The sequence below is a fragment of the Chelonus insularis genome, unplaced genomic scaffold (assembly GCF_013357705.1).
Source record: "Chelonus insularis isolate UGA/USDA-ARS -01 unplaced genomic scaffold, ASM1335770v1 contig_405_pilon, whole genome shotgun sequence".
NCBI lineage: Eukaryota > Metazoa > Arthropoda > Insecta > Hymenoptera > Braconidae > Chelonus > Chelonus insularis.
Genome location: NW_023276562.1, coordinates 18,594 through 40,622, shown reverse-complemented (window position 1 = coordinate 40,622; position 22,029 = coordinate 18,594). Strand labels below are relative to the sequence as shown.

Sequence of the window (22,029 nt, the reverse complement as noted above, 5' to 3'; positions counted from 1 at the left end):
GCATGGCTATAATAATCATGATAATTAATATTAAATTCGATTAATACATTTATTATTGTTTTAAAATTATATAAAAGATAATATCTGTGTATATAAATATGGGATAAAAATTATTATCTGAATAAATAAGTAACGCTTTCTTACATATATTGTATTTTTTAATCATACATATCTTCCGTAATTAAATATTCTATTAATCATATAAATAAGTGGATAAATATTAATTTGATTCATTATTTGCTACTATAATCGATTATGAAATTGTTGTCTTCATAAAAAATTTTTTACATCAAATTTCTAATTCCACTATCTTACCTATGGAAAAGATTAATTCAGTTTAGAAAACACAAAATATGTACAAATTAATTATTATTGAAAATTTCTTTGTGACAATAATATAATTAATAATTAAATTCTTCAATTTATTATCAATTATTTACAATATTTATAATTGTATTTAAATGAATTATTAATTTAATCAGCATAGTTAAAAAGTTATGAAGACTCAACCCCACGGCCTAATCCAGTCCACCTATCCGGAACAGGTAGAAAATATCTATGCATGGCAACAATAAATCTAGCACGATATTCTTCTGGAGATACAATCGTTGGCAATTTACCTTGACCTCCTAATATTCCGGATTTTTTTACCATTGTTTCTAGCTTTTTGTCCCACGTAAACGTTCGTATATAATCTGAAATATTCGAATATATGAGAATGAGTATTTTAAAAACAAATAAAATTGGATTTTTCGATGATTATTATTTACTCGAAAAATTATAGAAAATTAAAATGCTTACCAATGATTCCTAAAACAAGCTCGTTTGAGTCTGGTTCAATACCAACAAGCAATGAATAATCCATTACAGAATTCTCAGCTAAAAATTTAGTATCTTGTTCAATTGCTTTGTTTAAAACATCTTTAGAATGTGGTCTTATATACAAAGGTGAATCACAGCTCATATTCAATAAATTTTCATCCAATAAAACTAATTCTCCTTCATGATCTGCTTCATCTAGATTAACTAAGCGATTTCTCACTGATCCTTTTAAATCATATTTATCCGTAATTGTTCGAGAGTAAAATAAATTTTCCATTACCAACACACTTGTTTTAAGTGAAGCATTTGTTGTATTATTCTTAAAAGATACTCTGTAAACTCCAATAATTTTACCTAAGAGTGTTGGTTGTTTATTTCGAAGACATTTTTCCATGTATGCGAAATAATTTGGTGCAAAGTCTAGAAATATTTGCATTTCTACTCTTGATAATTCTTTAAGAATAAATCTGTCATCTCGACTTTTGCAAAAAGCACTGCCACTTTTACCACCTCTTGCTGCCCATTGAACGCTTCTACAAAGGCTTCTGGTAAAACCATCTTCTCCACAAGGCAATACATTTTCTCTCAATGCAGCAAATTGTGCTGCAAAATATATCCTACAGTAGAAATTAGTAGTATCATCTGCAAATTGAACTTCAATGTAATTCTGCTGTTTTATTATTTTCTTATCTTCTTCTGCATCCGTAGTATTCGTACTGCTAGTGGTTTGCAAATTATTTTCTAAAAATAAAAAATTGCCAAAAATTTAATATTGAAAAAAACAATAACAATTCACTCATAACCAATAAATAATATTTACTAACCTGACTGATTAGAATCAACAGAATTATCTTTATTGTCCAATTTTCTTTTGTTGAGAGGACTTGAATTTTGATCAGCGGCTTTAGTTGTGCGTATAATTTCTTGCAAAGCATGCTTATAATCATGAGAATCTAAAGCGTAGGCGATAATCGATGAAGGTTCAGACTCGTAAACAACAACAGGAACAACAGATCCAAGGGGCAATAAATGATGCTCTAAAGCTCCGAGTGGATTAGAGATTGGAGTAATAATTGGAGCAGATGGTAAAAGTTGTGATAAAATAGTCTTTTTTTTCTTCTTTTTATCGGGTATATCATCTAAAGTGATAGGTAAAACATCAGAATGTGATCGATGGTGAGACTTGGGCGAGTCTTGAAGAATAACAACGTCTGTTTGATTACCAGTTTCTTGAACTTCATTATCAGAACTCTCGAGAGTTTCTCCGAGTTGAAAATCACTCTGGACTTTAGATATAATATCAATCGCATTGTAATCAGCAGACATAGGACTCAAATCTTCCACGAGTGACTCAGATGCGGTATCTTCAGTTATGTAACCATCGGTATCAATTATTCCGCTACTTCCTGTTACTTGTGACCTTTCAGTAAACCTTCTAAACCTTTCATCCTTCTTCTTTGTAGCTAAATCTAAAATTCTCGCATTCCAATTAGAAACTGCTTCTGATATTAGTCGTTTTAAAATTACTATGCCGTCCTCAATTCTAAACATAAATGCTTGTACATGTCTTTGTGCTGTTTTCCCTTCTAATTTTTTATTCTCTAATGTCGGAGATGTTAACTTTAATTGAATTTCTTCTATTTTATTTTTAAAATACTGTTGTTCTTTATTCAATTGCTGCTTAATTGGATTCAATCCGTCCTGATCAATTTGAAGAGTCATAAGTTTCTCTTTTATACCACAGAATACTTCATCGCCTTTTAAAGCAATATTTTTCACTTCCTCAATAATATTTGCATGCTGTTTAGCATCATAAGTAATATGAATAAGCGGTGGCGGTAATGAAATCTCCCAAAGCAAAATCTTTGTAAACTTAAATACTGCTAACATGTTGTTTTTTGAAAAATACTGATAATGATCATGGTGAAGAGAATGATTACAAGTATCTGAACTTCTGTTTGTATAAACATTACCATGAAACCGAAGCTCTAAATATTTGGCAAATGATAGAGACCAAGTATCTGATGACATTGGAACTACTGGAGATACATTTTTACATTTTATACATTTACTCCACATTAAAATATGTTGGTTTTCTTGTCTAAAAACATCGCTAGATATTTTTTTCAAAGATATATGAACACAACTACCATCATGTGCAAATCTACGACCATGTTGATCAATCTGAGCTCTACAAGCAGTTGCTGGGCACTTGTATTCAGATGTAAGACAATATCTTTCAAGGAAACGGCCCAAAGCAATATCATTGCGACCATATAAATCCATATTTACTATCCAAGGGTTAAGGCAGAAAGCTGGAACGTTATTGGCGTTGTGAGAAAAGCTACAAAAAAGTACTGGCAGTCGTTGATGACTTGCTGGGTCTAAACAATCAGGCCATCTTAATCCTGTTGAATCATTAATTATTGTTGATTCAGTTTCCACAACTTTCGTATTTTTTTCTAATATTACGTTGTTAGAAAATGGTAGTCTGCTACCACGAGCTCGAAAATCTGCTAAAAGTGTTTGCACTTCTTTAGAATCAACACCAGATGTGAATTTCATTAAAGTAAACGGATGTCGTGGTTTCAACTTATGCTGTAAAGAATTTTCTTTCAATGGTTGAGTTATGTTATTTATATTATTAGCCTTAATTCCTTCAATTTTATTAGAAAATTGGGCAGAATAAAAAATTTCCTTTGGAAAGAATTTACGCAAAACACAATTCCGACCAGGTTCTGTTTCTAAATAAGGTATTGTAAATTTTAGATAAGGTGAAAAGCTCAAAACAGTGTCATCTAAAGCTTTCTTGAATTTATTTAATAATGGAAGATCAGCAACACTTAAATTTTGACTAGTGCTTGATGAATTTATTGTTTGAGAAAATATATCTTCCTCTTCATTCAAATATTGATGAAGAGGATCACTCTGATCACTCACTGATTCACCATGAACTCTTTTTTCTTCGCTTAAAACTTTTTCCTTTAGTCTAAATGTCATTTCAGACGTCTCAGAAATAACATTTTGATCCAAGGAAATTTCTCCAATCAAAATATCATTTTCACAATCATTTATATTGCTATCATTATTTAATAAACTTTCTTCATTGTCTTGTGTTGTTTTATGAAAAACATCTTGTTTATCATCTTTATTATTATGTGAACTTTTTTTATTAGATTTGAAAAGTTTCAAAGTATCATAAGAATTTATATCTGTATTTTTATTTTCTAAATCATTAAAAATATTATTACCATAATTATCATTGGTGGACGATTTAGAAGCTGTTAATTTTAATTTATCATTATAAGATTCACTCAAATTATTTACTGAATCTTTATTACTGTTTTCATGAAGAAAACAGTCATCTTTCTGAGATGGTGGTTCAGCAAATTCATCCATTAGGAAAGACATTTCTAATCTCCACGAATAAACAGCAAAAAGCATCATTGACATTACATTCTTAACTTTCTTTAACTCAACAAGTGATCCACCTCTTAAAAGAATGGTAGATCCAAGATTAGCATCAGCACAACCTTCAAAACACATCAGTGTTTTTGTCGAACCATCATTAATAGAAAAACTTCTCAAATAAAATTTTTGACAAGTTCCTAATTTAAACCGTGTTGTTAGTTGAGCGTCTATTGTGTTCACGATAGTTGCACCAGTACAACGAGCCACTCTTTCAAGAACAGGAAGCTTAACATTGAGAACAAGAGTAACTCCACATTCTTTAAACTTATCTTGAGCTAATCTTGACACTGATCGGTGAACCATAACAATATTTGGTCTCAGAGCCATGATTCTCGCTACTGTATAACCCAAATATTCTTTTTCCTGCAACATAACAGGTTCAAGACTCAGTAATTTTCCTTCTACACGCTGATACATTAATCCACATTGAAGTAATAAAATTTTTGGATTTAAAATCGTTGAATGCATCGCACGATGTGCAATATTTTTACTGCAAACAACTCCAGAAACAATTTCACAATCACTCCTATTACCTCCAGGTAATTTTTTAATTTGAACATATTGTCTAATATCCATATCATCAGCATTGTGATTTTCATCTGGCCTTACTTGATCAATAATTTGATGAGCAAGAGAGAGTATCATTTCAGACCAATTTTGAGATAGACCTTGGCTGTTCAAAAGTTGTTTGATTAAATAATCCTCATGTTGTTTGTAAGCTAATGATAAATTATTATATGCACTCATTTCTCCAAAAGAATTGCGTAAATTATTAACTTTGTACCAACAATTAATTTCTTTAACTTGTTGAACAGTTTGAAGTGCATCATCATTTAAAAGCTCATCAGAACCAACACTGGCAGTACTTGAACCAGCAAAATCATGTTTTGATATTGAATTACGGTATTGTTTTGATTCAGTAGCACTGTCACTACTATCAGTAAATTCTTTATTGATGTCTTGAGACGTTTTAGGTCGTTTCAACGTGACAGTGGAATCTTCAAGATTAAGATCCAGATAAAAACTAGACCCTGATGTAGGAAAATGACTCACAGATGGAGGCGAAGCATATGATGGCTTTGTTTCACTTTCAGAGTCTGTTGTTGAGTCATTCTGAGGAATATTTTTTACCCATGCAGGTTCTTGACCGTCACAACTTGATTGATTACTGCTACTTAGATAATTTCCGAGTAAATTATTGCTTGTGGGTCTAAATATTGCTGTTGAATCACTGAACTCTACTTCTGATTGAACCGATTCAATAAAGTTGGCTTCGAGTAATGCTTGGCCAATCGCCTCTCCTTGAATTCTTGTTGCCGCTTTATTCTGAGCAATCATCCAGTTCACTAATTCACTTCCTGTAAAACAATTATAGTGATTTTTAAGCCTTATTCGGTGAGTTTGAAGATTAATTGCTTGATTGGATCGAAATAATTCTTCACAAATGATTCTTAATGATGTAGAATTTTTCAAAACATTTGCTCGTTCTTGAGAAGATAAATAATCTCCTGATGTTCCTATCGCGTATTTTTCTTCCATGTATCCCACACTTGGCTTTCTACTTATTCTTGTGTCATCCTGAATTACACTACTAGACATATTTTCCATTACTGGAATAGAATCATTACCGTATTTTAGTTGTAAGTCTTCTTGAAGAGCTTTCAAATCAGCAGAAAGGACACTTTTCATATCTGAAGACTGTAAATATGATAAAACGACTTTACAACAATAAGTGCAAACCCTCAAATCTCCAGTGCAACCCATTATTTTACCAGGAATTTCGTCAGAACAACATTTGGAACAAAATATTTGACCACAAACCCTACAATGATGTCTTCTTCTGAATGTTGTAAACCTTTCTCCACATTCATAACATTGTTTAGCTTTTTTATCTGGCATCCAGTAACTTCTTAAATGAGAATCCTTGTAGGATTGCAAATTATTACTTTTTAAAGCTACAATATTGCTGATACGTTTGAGAACATTGGGTAAACTACGCCCTTCAGAAGTGTCAACAGGATAAGTAGACATACTTGTAGAACTGTCATCATCAACAGGTGATTTTTCTCGATCTAATCCATCTCCTTTCCAAGATTCTGAATCTCCTGAAGAACAGCTTTGTTCATCATTATTGGGAGATATTTCCGTACCTTCTCCAGTAGATATATCTGAATAATCAATTACATATTTCATTAATGATAGGTATTATAATTTTCATTCCAAAAAATATAAAATACGTGATTGAATCTATTGCTATGTTACTTTCAACTCAATTAATTAACTAAATTAACTTACTTTTAGTAAAACTAAAAAATTTTGAAAACAGAGAAACTACTCCAGGTTGATTATCTTGCTGGCTTAACGGAGCAAACTCCGTTAATTTAGTTGGTGAATTTATATTTTTATGCATTATTACGAATTACTTAAATTATTTTTTTTCAATGACAACATTCTTTCAAAAAATAAGATAATTAATTTTTATAAATAGTGGTAAACACATCATGTCATTGATAAGTAAAACAGCTGTTCATGACAGATTAGAAGAATACACCAATGCCATCTGTTTTTCAATCCAGAAGTACAGAAATACTTGTTCAATTGACATAATAAACGCCGACTTTATAAGATAACCTAAAGAGCCAGTGATGTATAACTAAAAGACTAATGTTTATATTTATAATGATCGCAGGAGCTTTAATAAGGATTTATAGTTAATGATAAACAATAATATTTATTTATTTAATAAAATTTCAATTATTTATTTATCTTCACTTCGCTACAGCGGTGCAATATCTCTATCACTCAAATATTGTTTTTTGGGGATATTTTCTGATTTGCTTTCGGTTTTTGGAATGAACATAACACGCTACCTGCCGGCTGCTGACTGGAACCAGCGCAGATGTGAATGATAACAAATGGTGCAATAAATAAATTCATCTTGAATACTATGTTTTGGCAAAAAAATATTAATAATAATCAAACAATATTTATAATGAATAAGTTTATCTAAATAACAATTATAAGAACAAGTAAATTACAAAACGATCATTAATTGCAAATTATATAATCAACTACAGTGCCGATTAGTTTTCTAAATATTTTAAACAACTATGATTTTAAGATTTTGTAAACTTTCTTGTAAGGAAAATGTACGGAACTTTTTCACTAATACAGTTAAAAATAAAATGTCAGAAGCCTCAATGGAACATCATATTCGTAAACAAAAGACATTGCACTATGTGACTGCGGTTGGGGTTTTAACAGTTGGCTTAGCTTATGCGGCTGTACCACTCTACAGAGTTTTTTGTCAGGTAATTAAACAATTGTTTATTTCTCTAAAAAAATATTTTAAAAAATACAAAAAATTTGTTTTAATTAGGCAACGAGTTATGGAGGGACCGTAAGCCATAATACAGAAATTGTGGAAGATATGAAGCCAGTTAAAGACCGAGTTATCCGTATCACATTTACAGCTGATACTGTTTCTCAAATGAGTTGGAATTTTCAGCCTCAACAAAAAGTAATTAAAGTACTTCCAGGAGAAACTGCGTTGGCTTTTTATACTGCAAAAAATCCAACAGACAAGCCTGTTACTGGAATCTCTACTTACAATGTTGTACCATTCGACGCAGGAAAATATTTTAACAAAATACAGTGTTTTTGTTTTGAAGAGCAACAACTCAACCCTTATGAAGAAGTAAAAAATATATTCATTTACTTATCCTACTTTACTCAATTTATAGACTATTTCGCAATAAATAGCTTTACTTTTAGGTTGATATGCCAGTATTTTTTTACATTGATCCAGAATTCGCAGAAGATCCATTATTAGAAAATTGTAATGATATCACTTTGTCATACACTTTCTTTGAAGCTAAAAAAGGGCTTATACTGCCCATTCCTATACCCCAATATGCTAAATCACACAACTCGTCAGGTTAGTAGTTATAAAATTTGTAACTTAATTGTACAAAATATAAATGTTAATAAAATTTATAAATGAATCAAAATGAAATTATCAGTGATAAATATACCATTTTATAATACAATAACTATAATATATATGAACAGTATGAACTAATATATAATGAACATTTTTTTATAGAACTACGTAAAAAGATAAGTTATCAGTGATTAAAATCTAAATAGAGCATTTACTGGATATGCACGACGAAGACCAGAAACTTTTTCTTTGTCAATATACATTGCATCAACCTTCAGAGCTAAATCGTGCTCTAAAGAATTTCTTGTTCTTAATAATCTTTGATGTTGACATTCCATTTCCTTTAACATTTTATGCATTTTATCTACTTCACGATTTATGTTGTCTATTTCTTTTTGAAGGCTAAAATAATTTAATTTTAATGTATAGTTTTATCATTTTTTATTTTAAAGTATTATTTAATAATTTAATGGGTTAATTATTACCTAACATGTGCATAATCTCGGCATAATTCTAGCTCTGGTCGATGCATTCTTGCTTCTAATCGGGTGTGAGCAACTTTCAGTGCGTAACTCTTGTCAGCAATTGCCTTCCTCATTAATTCTATATTTTTTTCCACGTCAAAAATCTCTTGCTGAACCTACATTATAATTTATTCATATTCAAGAGTTAGTATGTTATGTATAATGTAGATAGTATTTAGTTTACATTAATAACTATATGTCTTCTAGATTTTTTTCAATTTCATTAATCACTTCGTACATGTCATTGGGATCATTCACTTTAAAATAATTACTAGGAAAAATTTCAAATGCTGTTACCTTATGTAAATGTTGTTGCAGTTGGCTTTTTGCTTCCAACATTTCTGAACTTCGTCGAGCCAAAGCATTATTAGTATTTGTCCAACATTCCCACATCTCTCTTGCTACTCGATTTACGAGGGATTCTGCTTCAGTACGTAATTGAACAGATTTTGCTCTTTCACTTTGAGATTTTTGGACTATTCTGTTTGCTGCATCTGCCCAAGTTTCTTGTTCTGAAATACTAAAAGCCAAATCATTTTTGAAATATGTTAATTTATTAGTTCATAAGTTGATATTAAAAATTTAAGAATATTTTTGTCATATTGAATTACCAAGGATCATATTTTTCTATTCCCGAATAATATTGAATGCCGTGAGTATAATTATTTAATTGATGACAAAGAGTATCAATTCCCAGTGCGCTTTCTTTATTTTTCATGTCCAATTGTAATTGGTTTTGTGATGCTCGGCAGTTTCGAAGCTAAAAAATAAATTACGGTCATAATTTAGTATAACAATTCGATTTATTTATAGACATCTTACTTGGTCTTTACATCTATCAAGGCAAACTTCAAGTCTTTTTTGATTATTTCGAAGATTCGAAACTTCACCAAGAAGACATTTCTCAGAATCATCATGAACAAGTTCAGTTCCTGAAACAAATTTTTTTATTCAATTTAGCTGAAATAAATTAATAATACATAATCTTTACCTTTTCTAGCTTCTCTCTGGTACAGACACTCTTCAGCAATATGTAAAGGCCCTTCGATATCTTGAATTGCTTTTTCTAAAACAGCTTTGCAGTCTTGAAGACGTTCAATTTCAAGGAGGAGTTTTTCCAATTCTGAAGATATTTCATTTCGCCAAAAAGTCACATCTGTTATCCTTTCGCCTAATCTGCGACTTGTATCATATTGAGCATTTTGTATTCTTTCTTCTGCGGCTCTAGAATTAAAAAATGAAAAAGTTTATTATTCACAATAGTAATAATATTTGATGATGCCTATTATTGAACTAATTCAGTATTTCTAATTTCAAAATTTACGCTTAATTATATTAGTACCGCATAATTTTTACAGCATCATTTCGTATTCTTTCTGAATAGTAAGTATTCGCATCGGCTTCATTGTAATATTTAATTTGCTTCTGAAACCATTCGTTTGGTGTATAACGAGTATGGAGAGCAGATTGAGCCGCATGAACAGGATTGCGTTGGAATCCTGTTACTAAATTAGGAAATTTCAATGGCTCTGTGGAAACTCCACATGAAGGTTCGATAGTATAATTTGTCACGCATTTTTTTGACCTGAATAACAATTATGTTAATTAATTTAGTTAACAATAAATGAATTAATTAAAATTTTTTTACTAATATCATTCAAGTAGATATAAAATAAATTGATTAAGAAAAGCTTAAATGTTTGAATTCAAAGAAGAAATTTATTGAAAACAAGAATTTTTTAATAGATAAAAAATAAATTAGCATGTTACATCACAAAATGCAATAAGCATAATTTATTTACAATGGAACTAGTTGAACATTTTCGTAACCCATATTTGGTCTCCAAGGCATTAGTGAATGATTTCTTTTACATTCACCACTTCGAATTGGTATAACAGGTTCTAAACAGTTCATAGATGAACCAACACCACTCCAAGGTTGTATTTGCTGTGAAAAATCATTACAAAAAGATTGAATCTTCAAGATAAAAAAATATACAAACATAAGTTTTTCAATGAACCGCAGTTTGCTTCATCATGGCTGAAGTATCTGCCGAAGTACCGGAACGTATGTATTTTAAATTCATGTTTAAGAGATTTTACATATGAATATAACTTCAATCAATTCTAATTACAATCTCTAATATTTTTTGTTAACATTTTGAATATAACTATTAAAAAAAATATTGTACGAAATAACCTGTCATTTAAATAATTCAAAGTGAGGTTATTCGTATGATATGATGAAAAACGACTTTAAATTATAAATTGATAAATAATATCTATTTTTCCATTTAGATTGCCCGGGGACACAAAGTGAAGATGCAGGAAAAGTTTCAGCATGTGCCGGTTGTCCAAATCAAAGACTTTGTGCTTCTGGAGCAACAAAACAACCTGATCCAGGCATTGCATTAGTAAAAGAAAGACTTGCTGATGTTAAATATAAGATTTTAGTACTGTCAGGTAAAGGTGGAGTCGGCAAAAGCACAGTAACATCACTGATTGCTAGAGCTTTAGCCGCAGATAATCCAGAGAGAAATGTGAGTAAAAAAATTATATTTTTGTACGATATCTTTTAATTAGAATTAACTTGTTGCTATATGAAAAATATTATAATTGAATGGCTTACCCGTTTTCCTAATCCAAGAACATCGATATGATCCTCGATGTACATGGTTTCATGTCAAGAACTCAGAATATCCTTTTTCAAACATTATCCTACATTCAAAGAGAATTCTCCTAATATCTATAGCTATTTATGTCGTGTCAGCTTGTACCAGGTTCTTATTGATTGTAGAATATATGTGTTTTAGCATGTTCATCATCTTTAGAATCACTGTTTTTTTAATATTACCTAAATTTTGTCATATTAATTTATTTTTTTAGGTTGGGGTGTTAGACATTGATATCTGTGGTCCATCACAACCAAGAGTTTTAGGAGTTATTGGAGAACAAGTTCATCAAAGCGGTTCGGGTTGGTCACCAATTGTATGTATTTTATTAAATGAAAATGTTCTACATGGTCTACTGTGTCACTTAATTTTTCTAATAAAACAATTTTTTTTGTAGTACGTAGAAGATAATTTATCGTTAATGTCTATTGGATTTTTATTAGAAAGTCCTAGTGATGCTGTTATATGGAGAGGACCAAAGAAAAATGGTACATGACGTTTACTTTCTTAATATTTATAAAAGTGACAAAAAAATATAAATATTTCACAATAGCCATAAAAATTATTTACGATTCCAGGAATGATTAGACAATTCTTGTCTGATGTTGATTGGGGATCTTTAGATTATCTCATTTTAGATACTCCTCCAGGTACTTCAGATGAACATTTATCAGCTGCATCATATTTGAAAGCAAGTGGAATCACTGGTGCTATTGTTATCACTACTCCACAAGAAGTCTCGTTACTTGACGTTAGAAAAGAAATTGATTTTTGTAGAAAAGTAAAAATTCCTATTTTGGGTGTAATTGAAAATATGAGTACTTTTGTGTGTCCTAAATGTAAGGTAAACAAATCAATCATCTCAAGACGTTTAATGATATCCAAATATATTATTTTATTATTATGCTTTTTCAAATACACGTTTATATTTTCAGAATTCCACCGAGATCTTTCCAGCATTAACAGGTGGTGCTCAGCAAATGTCTAAAGACTTGAAAGTTGAATTTCTGGGGTCAATTCCTTTAGATCCTCTCTTAGCACGATGTTGTGACGAAGGAAAAAATGTTTTTACAGAAATGCCTGAATCTCCTGCAATAATTGAGTTTAAAAAACTCGTTACAAGTACGTAATAAATTTAATGTCAATTTCAATTAAAAAAGATAAGTAAATAATGAAATTTTAATTTCAATTAGGAATCATTGAGCAATGTGAGTATAAAGACGATTCAACAGCTATGATGGAATAATATTTATTTAAAAAGTATATTATATTACATTGTGTATATTGACTATTTAATGTATGTAATTACTTTTTCCAAAAAAAATACATCATTATTTGTAAACATATTTTTGTAGATAAAAAATAAAAATTTTTCATTCACCTAAAAATTTTCAAACAGTTCATGATTTAGATATAACGTTTATCTAATAATTAACAGACCGAAGTAAAAAGATGGATAAAACAAACACTCCATAAATTTAAAAAAGAATGGACATGACAAATGTTGATATTTAATATTTTCTTAAAAAGTATTAGTACACGTGTATGTGTGTAGGTTTATAGGTGTGATCATATGATTTTAGTACAATGAACTAACTTATAGTAACATGGCGTCAGTGATAAAAGGTGTGATTTTAAAGCAATGATTTAAAATAAGGAAAAATCCATTAATTTTATAATATTTTGTAAAAATAATATTTAAAATATTTTGATGTATATTTTTACAATCTATAATTCAATTAATTTCACTTGCATCTACTTCTGTAGACATTGGTGAGATATGGAGCAGACTATTTGATCACCGGCCGTTTGTTCATGGTGAAATATTATATTTTGTTCGAGAATTTGAGGTAATTTATTATATCAGGTATTAATTTTAAAATTTTTTGACCTCAAAATTTTTATAAATATCAACAATTCTTAACAATTGTATTATTATACAGAATAGACGAGGTGATAGAGAAGTGGAAAGATTATTCAAGATACTTGAATATTCAACAGAACTTGAACAAAATCAAATCGATAGAGCAGAACAGCTTGGAGATTGTCATCTACCGAGTCTAAAAGCTAATACAGATGTAGCGTTAACGATGTGCGAAAGGATTTTACAAAGAGAGGAGAACTGTGATACTGTAATTAATCAATATAATATAATTTATTAAGCATTCTTATAGAAACCATATTGAAATTTGTTATTTTATAATTTCTTTCTTACTTAATATAAATTTGAATTTTCAGGAACGTAAATTAGCAGAAAATAGAGAAATCCGCAAAGAGGAATGGAAAAGATTCATTAATGATATAAGCGAAAAGTGTAAGAAAGTGGATGAAACATTTGATGAAAAAGAAGCAGAACTCAAAGAATTCTATATAGATTTAGAGAAGAAACTTCATATAAATCCTTAAATAAACATTCAACCTTATTCATTTATATTTTAAATAATTTATCAATAGAATTAAAATTATTTTCAAAATTTTTCATTATTTATAAAAAATTTACTATGCCAGTGGAACAAATTGATGATCCATCTGTGAATATTAAACCAACACGAAAACTTACTGAGTTTATAAAGAAAAAAGTGAATGGTCAAAATATTCCAGAGAATATCAAATTATTGAAAAAATCTAAGAATGTAGATCTACTTAAATTAAAAGATATTAAATGGTTGAATAATTATTTAATAGAATATAGAAAGAATTCCGACACAAAAATATATTTGCATGAACTATTGCAAAATATAGAATTAAATCTACCATCACCAAAGATTACACCAAGAAGTCCTGAATTAGAAGCAAGAATACAAAAGCTAACAGCAGAACAAAATACTAGAGAATATCGGGCCATGACAAAGGAGATTGATCCTGGAAGAAAAAGATTTCCTGAAGACACTATTGCTTATCAAAGTAGGTGAATATATGTTATTTTTGTGCAGAATATATCGTTAATAAATATTTTTTGATGTTTAATAAATAATTTTAATTTTCTAGTGAAGGAAATTAATAAGCAACTGATAGCTGTGGCTCAATTTATTTTTTCCGTGATCGCAGCATTTGCTTTTGGATTTATTGGTATTGAATTGATTGTTGGAAATCTTGATTTCGGTTTTCGATTATTACTGGGTATCATATGCGGTCTTATAGTAGCTTTAGCTGAAATATATTTCTTGGCAAAAAAATTGAGCGAGGGTTATGATGAAGTAACACCACCACGACCACCATTGAGCTCTAAATTACATCAAGAATAATTACTATCTAATATTCTGGAAATAATTTAATTTCTATAAAATATTATAGATGTAAATATCATGAATAAAGCCAACTTCTTTAATAATTAATTTAACGTATATTATTAATTTCATTAAAAATTATTGATGTAAATTATTTTTATTTTTTGAATATGATAAATATTCATACAAATGTTTTATCATAAAAATAAATACTTAACATTTTTACTTAAAGGCATCGCTTGCATCTTATTACATAAAAAATCTTAAAAATACAATTAAAAAATTCAAACTTGTACATTAATCTTCATTTTCACTTGTACTTGTGTTGCTGGTGCTCGGGCTTCGTTTATCATTTACAGTATTTTCTGATTCGCTATCACTATTCGAAGGCTCGTTGTTGTGCGCATTATCTTCACTGTCTTTAACATTATCATCTTGGTTATTACTACTTTCTTTTTCATCATCACTTCCAGATGCTGATTCAGAATCTCCTTGACTGGCACTGTCACTATCAGAATCAGAATCGGAACTATCAGATGAGCTATTTTGAGCAGCTTCTTTAGCAGCCATTAATTCTTTAAATTTTCTCACAGTTATTTTTCGTGGCATTATTTCTTTTAAGAATTCTAATGTTTCACTAGTTTGTACTACTTCTGCCAAGTGTTTATAGTCTAAATTACTAGCACGATTAGCCTTAATATATGCTTCTAGTGTTAGATGATGAATGAACATTTCCTTAAAGAAAAAGTATATTTCAAATAAATAAAGTATTAAAATAACATATTATCATTTTTAAATACTACTGTTATCAATTTTAAAAATTACCGTTGCTTTAGCTACCAAAAATAATCCATCCTGGCCAACAGAATCAACGTGAGGAGAACTTTTCATGATTGTTTTAACTCTTGAAATTGGTAATCGAAGTTCTCGAATTTTTTGAGGAGACTGTTGAGCCATTGTTGAGTTTATAAATTAGCTGTAACAGGTTTTAAAAAAGGTATTGTAATAATAATGTAATGATAACAATGATAGAATGCTAGAGTCATTGATGCTTACCTTTTAGTTAATTACTAAACTTTAAAAAATAAATTGTAATTATATAAATATATTAAAAGAGATTGATTTTTGAATGATTTCTACTGAAATTTTTAAATATATTAATAATGTGAATAAAATATTTCGTTAATGAAACTAATAAAATTATAACAACGACGTCGAATTTATAATCATTGTTTACTGTTTACATTGAACTGTCGGTATCATATCTTTGAGACCAAAATTCTTGGTTGGTATAAAAACTGCATTCAGACGATGATTGACGTGGAAAGCAATTACCGACTGCAAGTATGATTTTCTTTTACATTGAGCTTCCAATCTAGAATTTTTTTTACCTTTGGCTGAACTGAAAAAACTATAAAAATTAAGATAACATTAAAAATATGATGTTTTAGTATGTACATAATATAATTTTTTGTCGTATTAGTAGGGTACAAAGTTCTGTCGTAATTAACAACATTTAGCAGAAATTCCTTAAAAAAAGAGTACTTATTTATTTATTTTGCATGTCTCGGAATTAAGATGGCCGTGCAAACATGACGATAGAAATTTATAATTTATTAATTTCTTAAGAAATTTTTGTTAATCGTTATTATTTCCAGCAGACCTTTCAATCGTTCTCATAATAAAAAAAATTATTTTCCATTCTAAAATATCATATTTGGAATGTAATCACGAAGTTTATAGTTTTTGGAATTTAGCCCAAGCTTAAAAAATTCTAGATTAGAAACTCAATGTCAAAAAAATCATACCTGCGGTCGGTAATTGCTCTCCAAGGATACACCAGGCATTAATGAAGCCAAGTGTACATAGTAGATGGGCCATTCATTTATTATTTTGAATTGAAATACATGCAACGCTCTCGTATAATTTCTAAAAAAATTCTTTATGAAAAATAAAATAAAAATAAATAACTCTTCAATATTTTTATATTGAAAAATTGCTAATTTCCAGGTGGAAATTAATTAACTCTCATAGAAAAAAAAATGTAATTTATAAGAATTGGAGTATAATTCTCTTAAATTAACTGCTGCTACGTTTGCGCAAAACATATCGTTTACCATATTTATATTTAATCTTTTTTAATTTTAACATTACTTTTCATGTACATACATACATAGCACATAGAAAATTTTTTATTAACGACATCGCTACTTTCAGTCCTCTTTCAAATACCATTAAATTAATCAATTATTTGAATACAACTTAATCATCTAAATAAATATTGCAAAAAGATTTTTACATGTATAATATTGCTACTAAGATTTACAACGTTGCCAAGTAATAATTTATAAGCATCAACTATTTGGCAACTCTGTATTTGCAAAGAAGCATACATCAATTGAACGTATCCTGCAACAATTTATGAACCAATCAGCATTCTTCAATAATCAAGATTGTGATGAAAAATTTTTTTTTAATCTGAGATACGAATAGAAATATATTTTTTGAGTTTATTAAAATAAAATTGTATATTGAATGTTATTCTTAAACTCTTTAAACTTGAATTAAACACTGTAAATAATATTTGGAAAGAGAATTTCAACTGACTCAAGTCGTATAAGTTAGGAAAGTGGTGACGTTTACATCATGTGCAGTAGGTTTGGCGGGCAGCGGTGCACCGATTGGCCGGTTCTAGCAGCCGTAGCTTTAGTAGCTCTCGTTTACAGGGTTGATGGTCGCCGAAGCTGTCCGGTTTAACAACGAGTTGAATTTTTACAAAAGAATCTTGTTAATCTTTATCTTCTTAACACAATTTGTGTTATCCGCGAGCAGTGAGGAAGAATTTAAGGAATAAATTCCAGAATATCAAGTGGTGAGTGGGTAACTAATTAGTGAAACCAACAATTGAGTGATACACACGAATTGATAGCGGCAGCGGTTTCACAGCCGGAGAATCATGGCCCTCTCTGTGTAATTCTACACGTGGTCTTTCGAGCTCTGTATATACGTATTTTATATTGATTTACTCCAAATGGATTTTTTATTTATAATCATTGATATTTGTACATTTTTTTTTGTCTATTAGAAAGTTTTTCAAGAGTCTTATTTACCCACGCGCAGAGCTAAAAATGTTTTCTTTGAAATATGACTAAAAAGAAAAAAATTGTTGCGGCGTCACTCTCCGGTTGCCATTTTCGCGCCGTGGCGTTATATACGTGCTTAAATATCATAAGGGGGGCGCAAGCCACGTTGCTTAAAAATAATCAACTATCTTAAATTTTTTTATTCGTATTATTTAATTGTTACTATTAATATTTATTTATTATTACTTTAATTTGTAAAAGTATTGATTTTTCGCAGATTTGATTTGATTTATTGTAGTGGTCTAAATACAGAACACGATTCATTATAGAACTTCTTACTCAAAACACGTGTGTACCCTCTATTCTTTTTGTGCATCTTTAGAAGATGCCATTTTACCAATTCTAACAATAAAATTATCTAATACTTTATTTTATTTATTTAATAAAATAGTTCAGTGTCTAATTTACTTATTTTATATGACTATTATCATATTAAGAAATCAATAATATAAAAAATACTATCTTTTTATATGGTAACTTGACTGATAATTTGGATTGTAATATTATAAACATGTTTTCTTTTTCCAAGAATGCACTAATAGTTTATAATATGTTGGAGAATTAAATATTGATTATTTAATAATTAATTAACGAAAAATTGGAATGTGATAAAAATATATTTTTTTTAATTTTATAGATTAATAAAATAAAAAAATGAGTTCGTCGAATGCCTGCTACAAATGCAACCGGATGGGCCACTTCGCGCGGGAATGCCCTCAGGGTAATACTGGCGGCACTAGAGGCGACCGTGGTGGAAGAGACAGAGATGGAGGATTTGGTACAAGAGGACGTGAGAAGTGTTTCAAATGTAATCAATTTGGACATTTTGCTCGTGAATGCAAAGAAGATCAAGATCTTTGTTATCGTTGCAGTGGAGTTGGACACATTGCTAAAGATTGTCAACAGGTTTACAGCTTTTTTCTTACAATAAGAATTATTTTATTTTTTCGCATAATGAAAAATTTAAATGTAAATTTATTTGTTATCAATAATAGGGTCCTGAATTGAGTTGCTACAACTGTAACAAAACAGGCCATATTGCACGTAGTTGTCCTGAAGGGAATGACACTGGACGTTTCGGACAAAGTTGTTACAATTGTAACAAAACAGGTCACATTGCACGTAATTGTACTGAAGCTGGTGGCAAAATTTGCTACGTCTGCGGAAAAAGTGGTCACATAAGCCGTGATTGTGACGATGACAGAAAGTAGGAGACGACTTGTACTTGTGTCGCTCGCTTTACGTATGTAATGAGCCGTTTAGCGTGGTGTACGCTACTGCTGAGAATTCGAACTAGGTAGGATTGTACGAACATTATGCTAAATAATATTAATAAGCGTTTTATTTTAAACAACATCAAAAAAGAAAACATTTAAAAAACGCAATTACTCAACAGTAGTTCGTACAACTAATCTTTACTGAAGTGTCACATCTCGGTTATCCTACATCATAATTACTTTATTCCCAATACACATTTTCATAAAATTCCTTCAAAGCTTTTTCTTTAAATTTTCCTTGACGTTGTTCTCTTATTGAAGGCTTATTTTTTAGTTATAATAATGCCTTTAAACTCTTATTGTTACACCAATTACGTGCGCGTGCGCACAATGACATGGACACAAACATTATTATTATTAATATTATTATAATTTTAAGATATTAAAGGGTAAATCATGATGAAAAAAATATGTGAAAAAATCAGAAAATAGAACAACTGAATTCTATAATGCTATATGATATCATGTAATAATATTATTAATCATTCAATTGAACTAGAACTAATAGGTACATATGAATCCTTCACTCCCTTTACCTTCAAATCTATCTGATAATCGCATATTTGATTGTAATGTAAAATTGTTTAGATTTTTCATATTATCAATTGGACAAAAAAAACCAATAATAGTTGAGAAAAAATAATGAAATTAATAATAAAAGCAAATGATCGTGAAATAAACCTCATTATATCGTGAAAATAATCAGAATCAGAAGTTTCATTTTTTATGATCATAAACGAAAATGATTCAATTAAATTCTAGTAGACGTTGATATAAATTTTTATAGGATATGAAGACTGAATGGAACAGGCTTTTATCTATTTTTTTCTTAGTACAGAGAGAGAGAGAGAGAGAGAGAGAGAGTGCGAGAGTGAGAGAGAGAAAAAAGAAAAGAAAAGAGAGCAAAGCAGCATGATATTTAGTGACAACTACCTTGATTTTCTTCCAATATTCATAAAGATTATATTTGATCCTCCCTCTCAAACTCTCCCTAGCTAATTCAAAGTAAATAAAATATTTACAGAAAAATTAATCATATGGAAAATAATATTAAATGACAAAAAAATATATAAAAAAAAATTTGAAAAATAATTTTAAAAAATCGTTACTATGTGAGATTTGTCCATCCTAAATGTATACAAAGTAATTTTAGTAACGCAAATATTAGAAAAATGCATGAGGATATGTCCAAGTATTCAAAAAATGATCGTTGTACATTGGAATATAACGAGTGTCAGTAAACTTACTTGTTTCTCAGCCAAATCAATCTATAAACTTTAACTTATATTAATTGATTGGATGCGATGTACTTTAATGACAGTTTAATCTTTAATTATTCCGATTAGGTTTATTACCCTGGTAGACAAATAAATTTATAATAATTCAAAAATATCCTCAAACATTAAAGTAAATAAATGTGTTACTAAATGTATGTATATATTTTTGTACGTATTTACGTACATATACATGTGAACAGGAGCTATGTTTTTTACTGTAAAAAGTTAGGCATACTCTGGTCGTTGCTGGGGACTAATTCCAACATAATTATTTGTACATCATAAACATATTACTGTATACACATAGAAAAAAATAATAACCAATATTAAAAAAAAATTTTTTTTTTTCAAGAAGTTACTAGCGTGCATATGTAATCTTTATATATCTAAGTTTTTTTAAACTACTCTTTAGGAAGCTAGATCTGATGAGTGGACTTTTTGCGTTCAGTCATCATTAGATGAAAACCTCGTTCAATAAAATTGTTAAAGACACTGATTTTTCTTACTTATCAACTTTTCTCAAGTAGTGTTAGAAAAGACAATGTGTGATAATTCATCTAAGATTTTTGAATAATTTAAAATTCGCTTAATCATAATTACCGGTATTTTTAAAATACACAATAATAAATATAAATTCATGATGACTGTAGAATATTATTTTTGAACAATTATAACAAGCATAATAAGTATAAAAAGAAGACATAATGAAAATGATATAATAAGGTGGTGAAGAATATTATTGATTGATAAATGTGCAAAAATAATAGAAAAAGAATAACTGAACATAATTATTTGAGATTTATAAAGAAAATTTACACAAAAGTACTAATGATTAAAAGGCATTTAGGTAGACAAATAATTTGTTTATTATTTCAAAATAATAATAAAGTGTAAATAAATTTAAAAAAAACAAACTCAATTATAAAAAGCTTAAATAAAAAAGTAATTAGTTGGTGAGTGTATTGACATTGGTATACATTTAGCAAGGCAACGAAAACAAAGTCAAGACTTGGTCTTACCAGCAGCGACAATATGCATTCATTTTTAACAGCCAGGCGTGCCTGAGTTAGTGGAACGATTTATGTTTGATGTATGTGAACAATTCGGGTATTTTGAAGATTATTTTCATGGGCTAACGGATTTGGAATTTTCTCCAACTTCATATACGATCTTTAGTAATATTATAATGCTGGTATGTCTGACGAGATTTGGAGGATCAAAAGTTCTATTATATTCTTGGACTGTTTTTTTCTTTTGTATCACTCTTATGGATATGCATCATTATTAATATTAATTATTATTAAAATTAACATATAGTAGTTATTATTTATTTAGCAATATTTTAATGAGGGATTTTATTTTACGAATCTTAAATTCAAAAGAAGCAAAGAAAATTAAAAAGAAGAAAATACTTGATGCAACATTTTACATACTTGTGTAAATAGTATGTATTATTAAATTATTGCTTATTCATTGATTTTCTATAAAAACCGAGTTTAAATATAAAATAAATAAAAATAATGGAAGCTAATAAATGTCTTGATTTAAAATGATTCTTATCTAATATCATATTTATTTAAATATATATTTACTGTTTAATGTCACAATTAAATCTTGGAATACAATCAGATTGTTTACATTTGAAAAAAAGATAAGAAAAAATGAATATGCTA

General features: G+C 29.1%; 8 protein-coding genes across 8 annotated transcripts; 5 read left to right on the top strand and 3 right to left on the bottom strand.

The window, feature by feature from the left end:
* Positions 1-183: 183 nt before the first annotated feature.
* fab1 (fab1 kinase) lies at positions 184-7,105 on the bottom strand. Its single transcript, XM_035087021.1, has 4 exons — positions 6,589-7,105; positions 1,647-6,461; positions 802-1,563; positions 184-695 (listed from the first exon to the last, which is right to left on the bottom strand). The coding sequence occupies exons 1-4, from the start codon at positions 6,701-6,703 to the stop codon at positions 496-498; spliced, it is 5,892 nt and encodes a 1,963-aa protein (XP_034942912.1). The 5' UTR covers positions 6,704-7,105; the 3' UTR covers positions 184-495.
* Positions 7,051-8,514, top strand: Cox11 (Cytochrome c oxidase copper chaperone COX11). The gene is made up of 4 exons (XM_035087024.1): positions 7,051-7,604; positions 7,673-7,990; positions 8,068-8,230; positions 8,399-8,514. The coding sequence occupies exons 1-4, from the start codon at positions 7,404-7,406 to the stop codon at positions 8,425-8,427; spliced, it is 711 nt and encodes a 236-aa protein (XP_034942915.1). The 5' UTR covers positions 7,051-7,403; the 3' UTR covers positions 8,428-8,514.
* Positions 8,415-10,796, bottom strand: LOC118069134 (tektin-3-like). Its single transcript, XM_035087022.1, has 8 exons — positions 10,563-10,796; positions 10,103-10,345; positions 9,752-9,984; positions 9,583-9,692; positions 9,372-9,520; positions 9,058-9,280; positions 8,722-8,876; positions 8,415-8,638 (listed from the first exon to the last, which is right to left on the bottom strand). The coding sequence occupies exons 1-8, from the start codon at positions 10,763-10,765 to the stop codon at positions 8,428-8,430; spliced, it is 1,527 nt and encodes a 508-aa protein (XP_034942913.1). The 5' UTR covers positions 10,766-10,796; the 3' UTR covers positions 8,415-8,427.
* Nubp1 (NUBP iron-sulfur cluster assembly factor 1) lies at positions 10,687-12,778 on the top strand. Its single transcript, XM_035087023.1, has 7 exons — positions 10,687-10,828; positions 11,059-11,300; positions 11,647-11,748; positions 11,830-11,920; positions 12,011-12,276; positions 12,368-12,554; positions 12,626-12,778. Exons 1-7 carry the CDS (start codon positions 10,798-10,800, stop codon positions 12,676-12,678), a joined length of 972 nt encoding a protein of 323 aa, XP_034942914.1. The 5' UTR covers positions 10,687-10,797; the 3' UTR covers positions 12,679-12,778.
* Positions 12,779-12,942: 164 nt separating this feature from the next.
* Muted (biogenesis of lysosome-related organelles complex 1 subunit 5) lies at positions 12,943-13,872 on the top strand. The gene is made up of 4 exons (XM_035087027.1): positions 12,943-13,058; positions 13,200-13,282; positions 13,376-13,564; positions 13,671-13,872. Exons 1-4 carry the CDS (start codon positions 13,040-13,042, stop codon positions 13,836-13,838), a joined length of 459 nt encoding a protein of 152 aa, XP_034942918.1. The 5' UTR covers positions 12,943-13,039; the 3' UTR covers positions 13,839-13,872.
* A 33-nt stretch (positions 13,873-13,905) lies between these two features.
* On the top strand, positions 13,906-14,767 carry LOC118069137 (transmembrane protein 199). Its single transcript, XM_035087025.1, has 2 exons — positions 13,906-14,336; positions 14,421-14,767. The coding sequence occupies exons 1-2, from the start codon at positions 13,934-13,936 to the stop codon at positions 14,675-14,677; spliced, it is 660 nt and encodes a 219-aa protein (XP_034942916.1). The 5' UTR covers positions 13,906-13,933; the 3' UTR covers positions 14,678-14,767.
* A 75-nt stretch (positions 14,768-14,842) lies between these two features.
* On the bottom strand, positions 14,843-15,776 carry LOC118069138 (chromatin accessibility complex protein 1). The gene is made up of 3 exons (XM_035087026.1): positions 15,716-15,776; positions 15,485-15,635; positions 14,843-15,394 (listed from the first exon to the last, which is right to left on the bottom strand). Exons 2-3 carry the CDS (start codon positions 15,614-15,616, stop codon positions 14,957-14,959), a joined length of 570 nt encoding a protein of 189 aa, XP_034942917.1. The 5' UTR covers positions 15,617-15,635; positions 15,716-15,776; the 3' UTR covers positions 14,843-14,956.
* A 1,550-nt stretch (positions 15,777-17,326) lies between these two features.
* Positions 17,327-20,848, top strand: CNBP (CCHC-type zinc finger nucleic acid binding protein). Its single transcript, XM_035086981.1, has 3 exons — positions 17,327-17,531; positions 18,440-18,708; positions 18,798-20,848. The coding sequence occupies exons 2-3, from the start codon at positions 18,457-18,459 to the stop codon at positions 19,011-19,013; spliced, it is 468 nt and encodes a 155-aa protein (XP_034942872.1). The 5' UTR covers positions 17,327-17,531; positions 18,440-18,456; the 3' UTR covers positions 19,014-20,848.
* Positions 20,849-22,029: the final 1,181 nt, after the last annotated feature.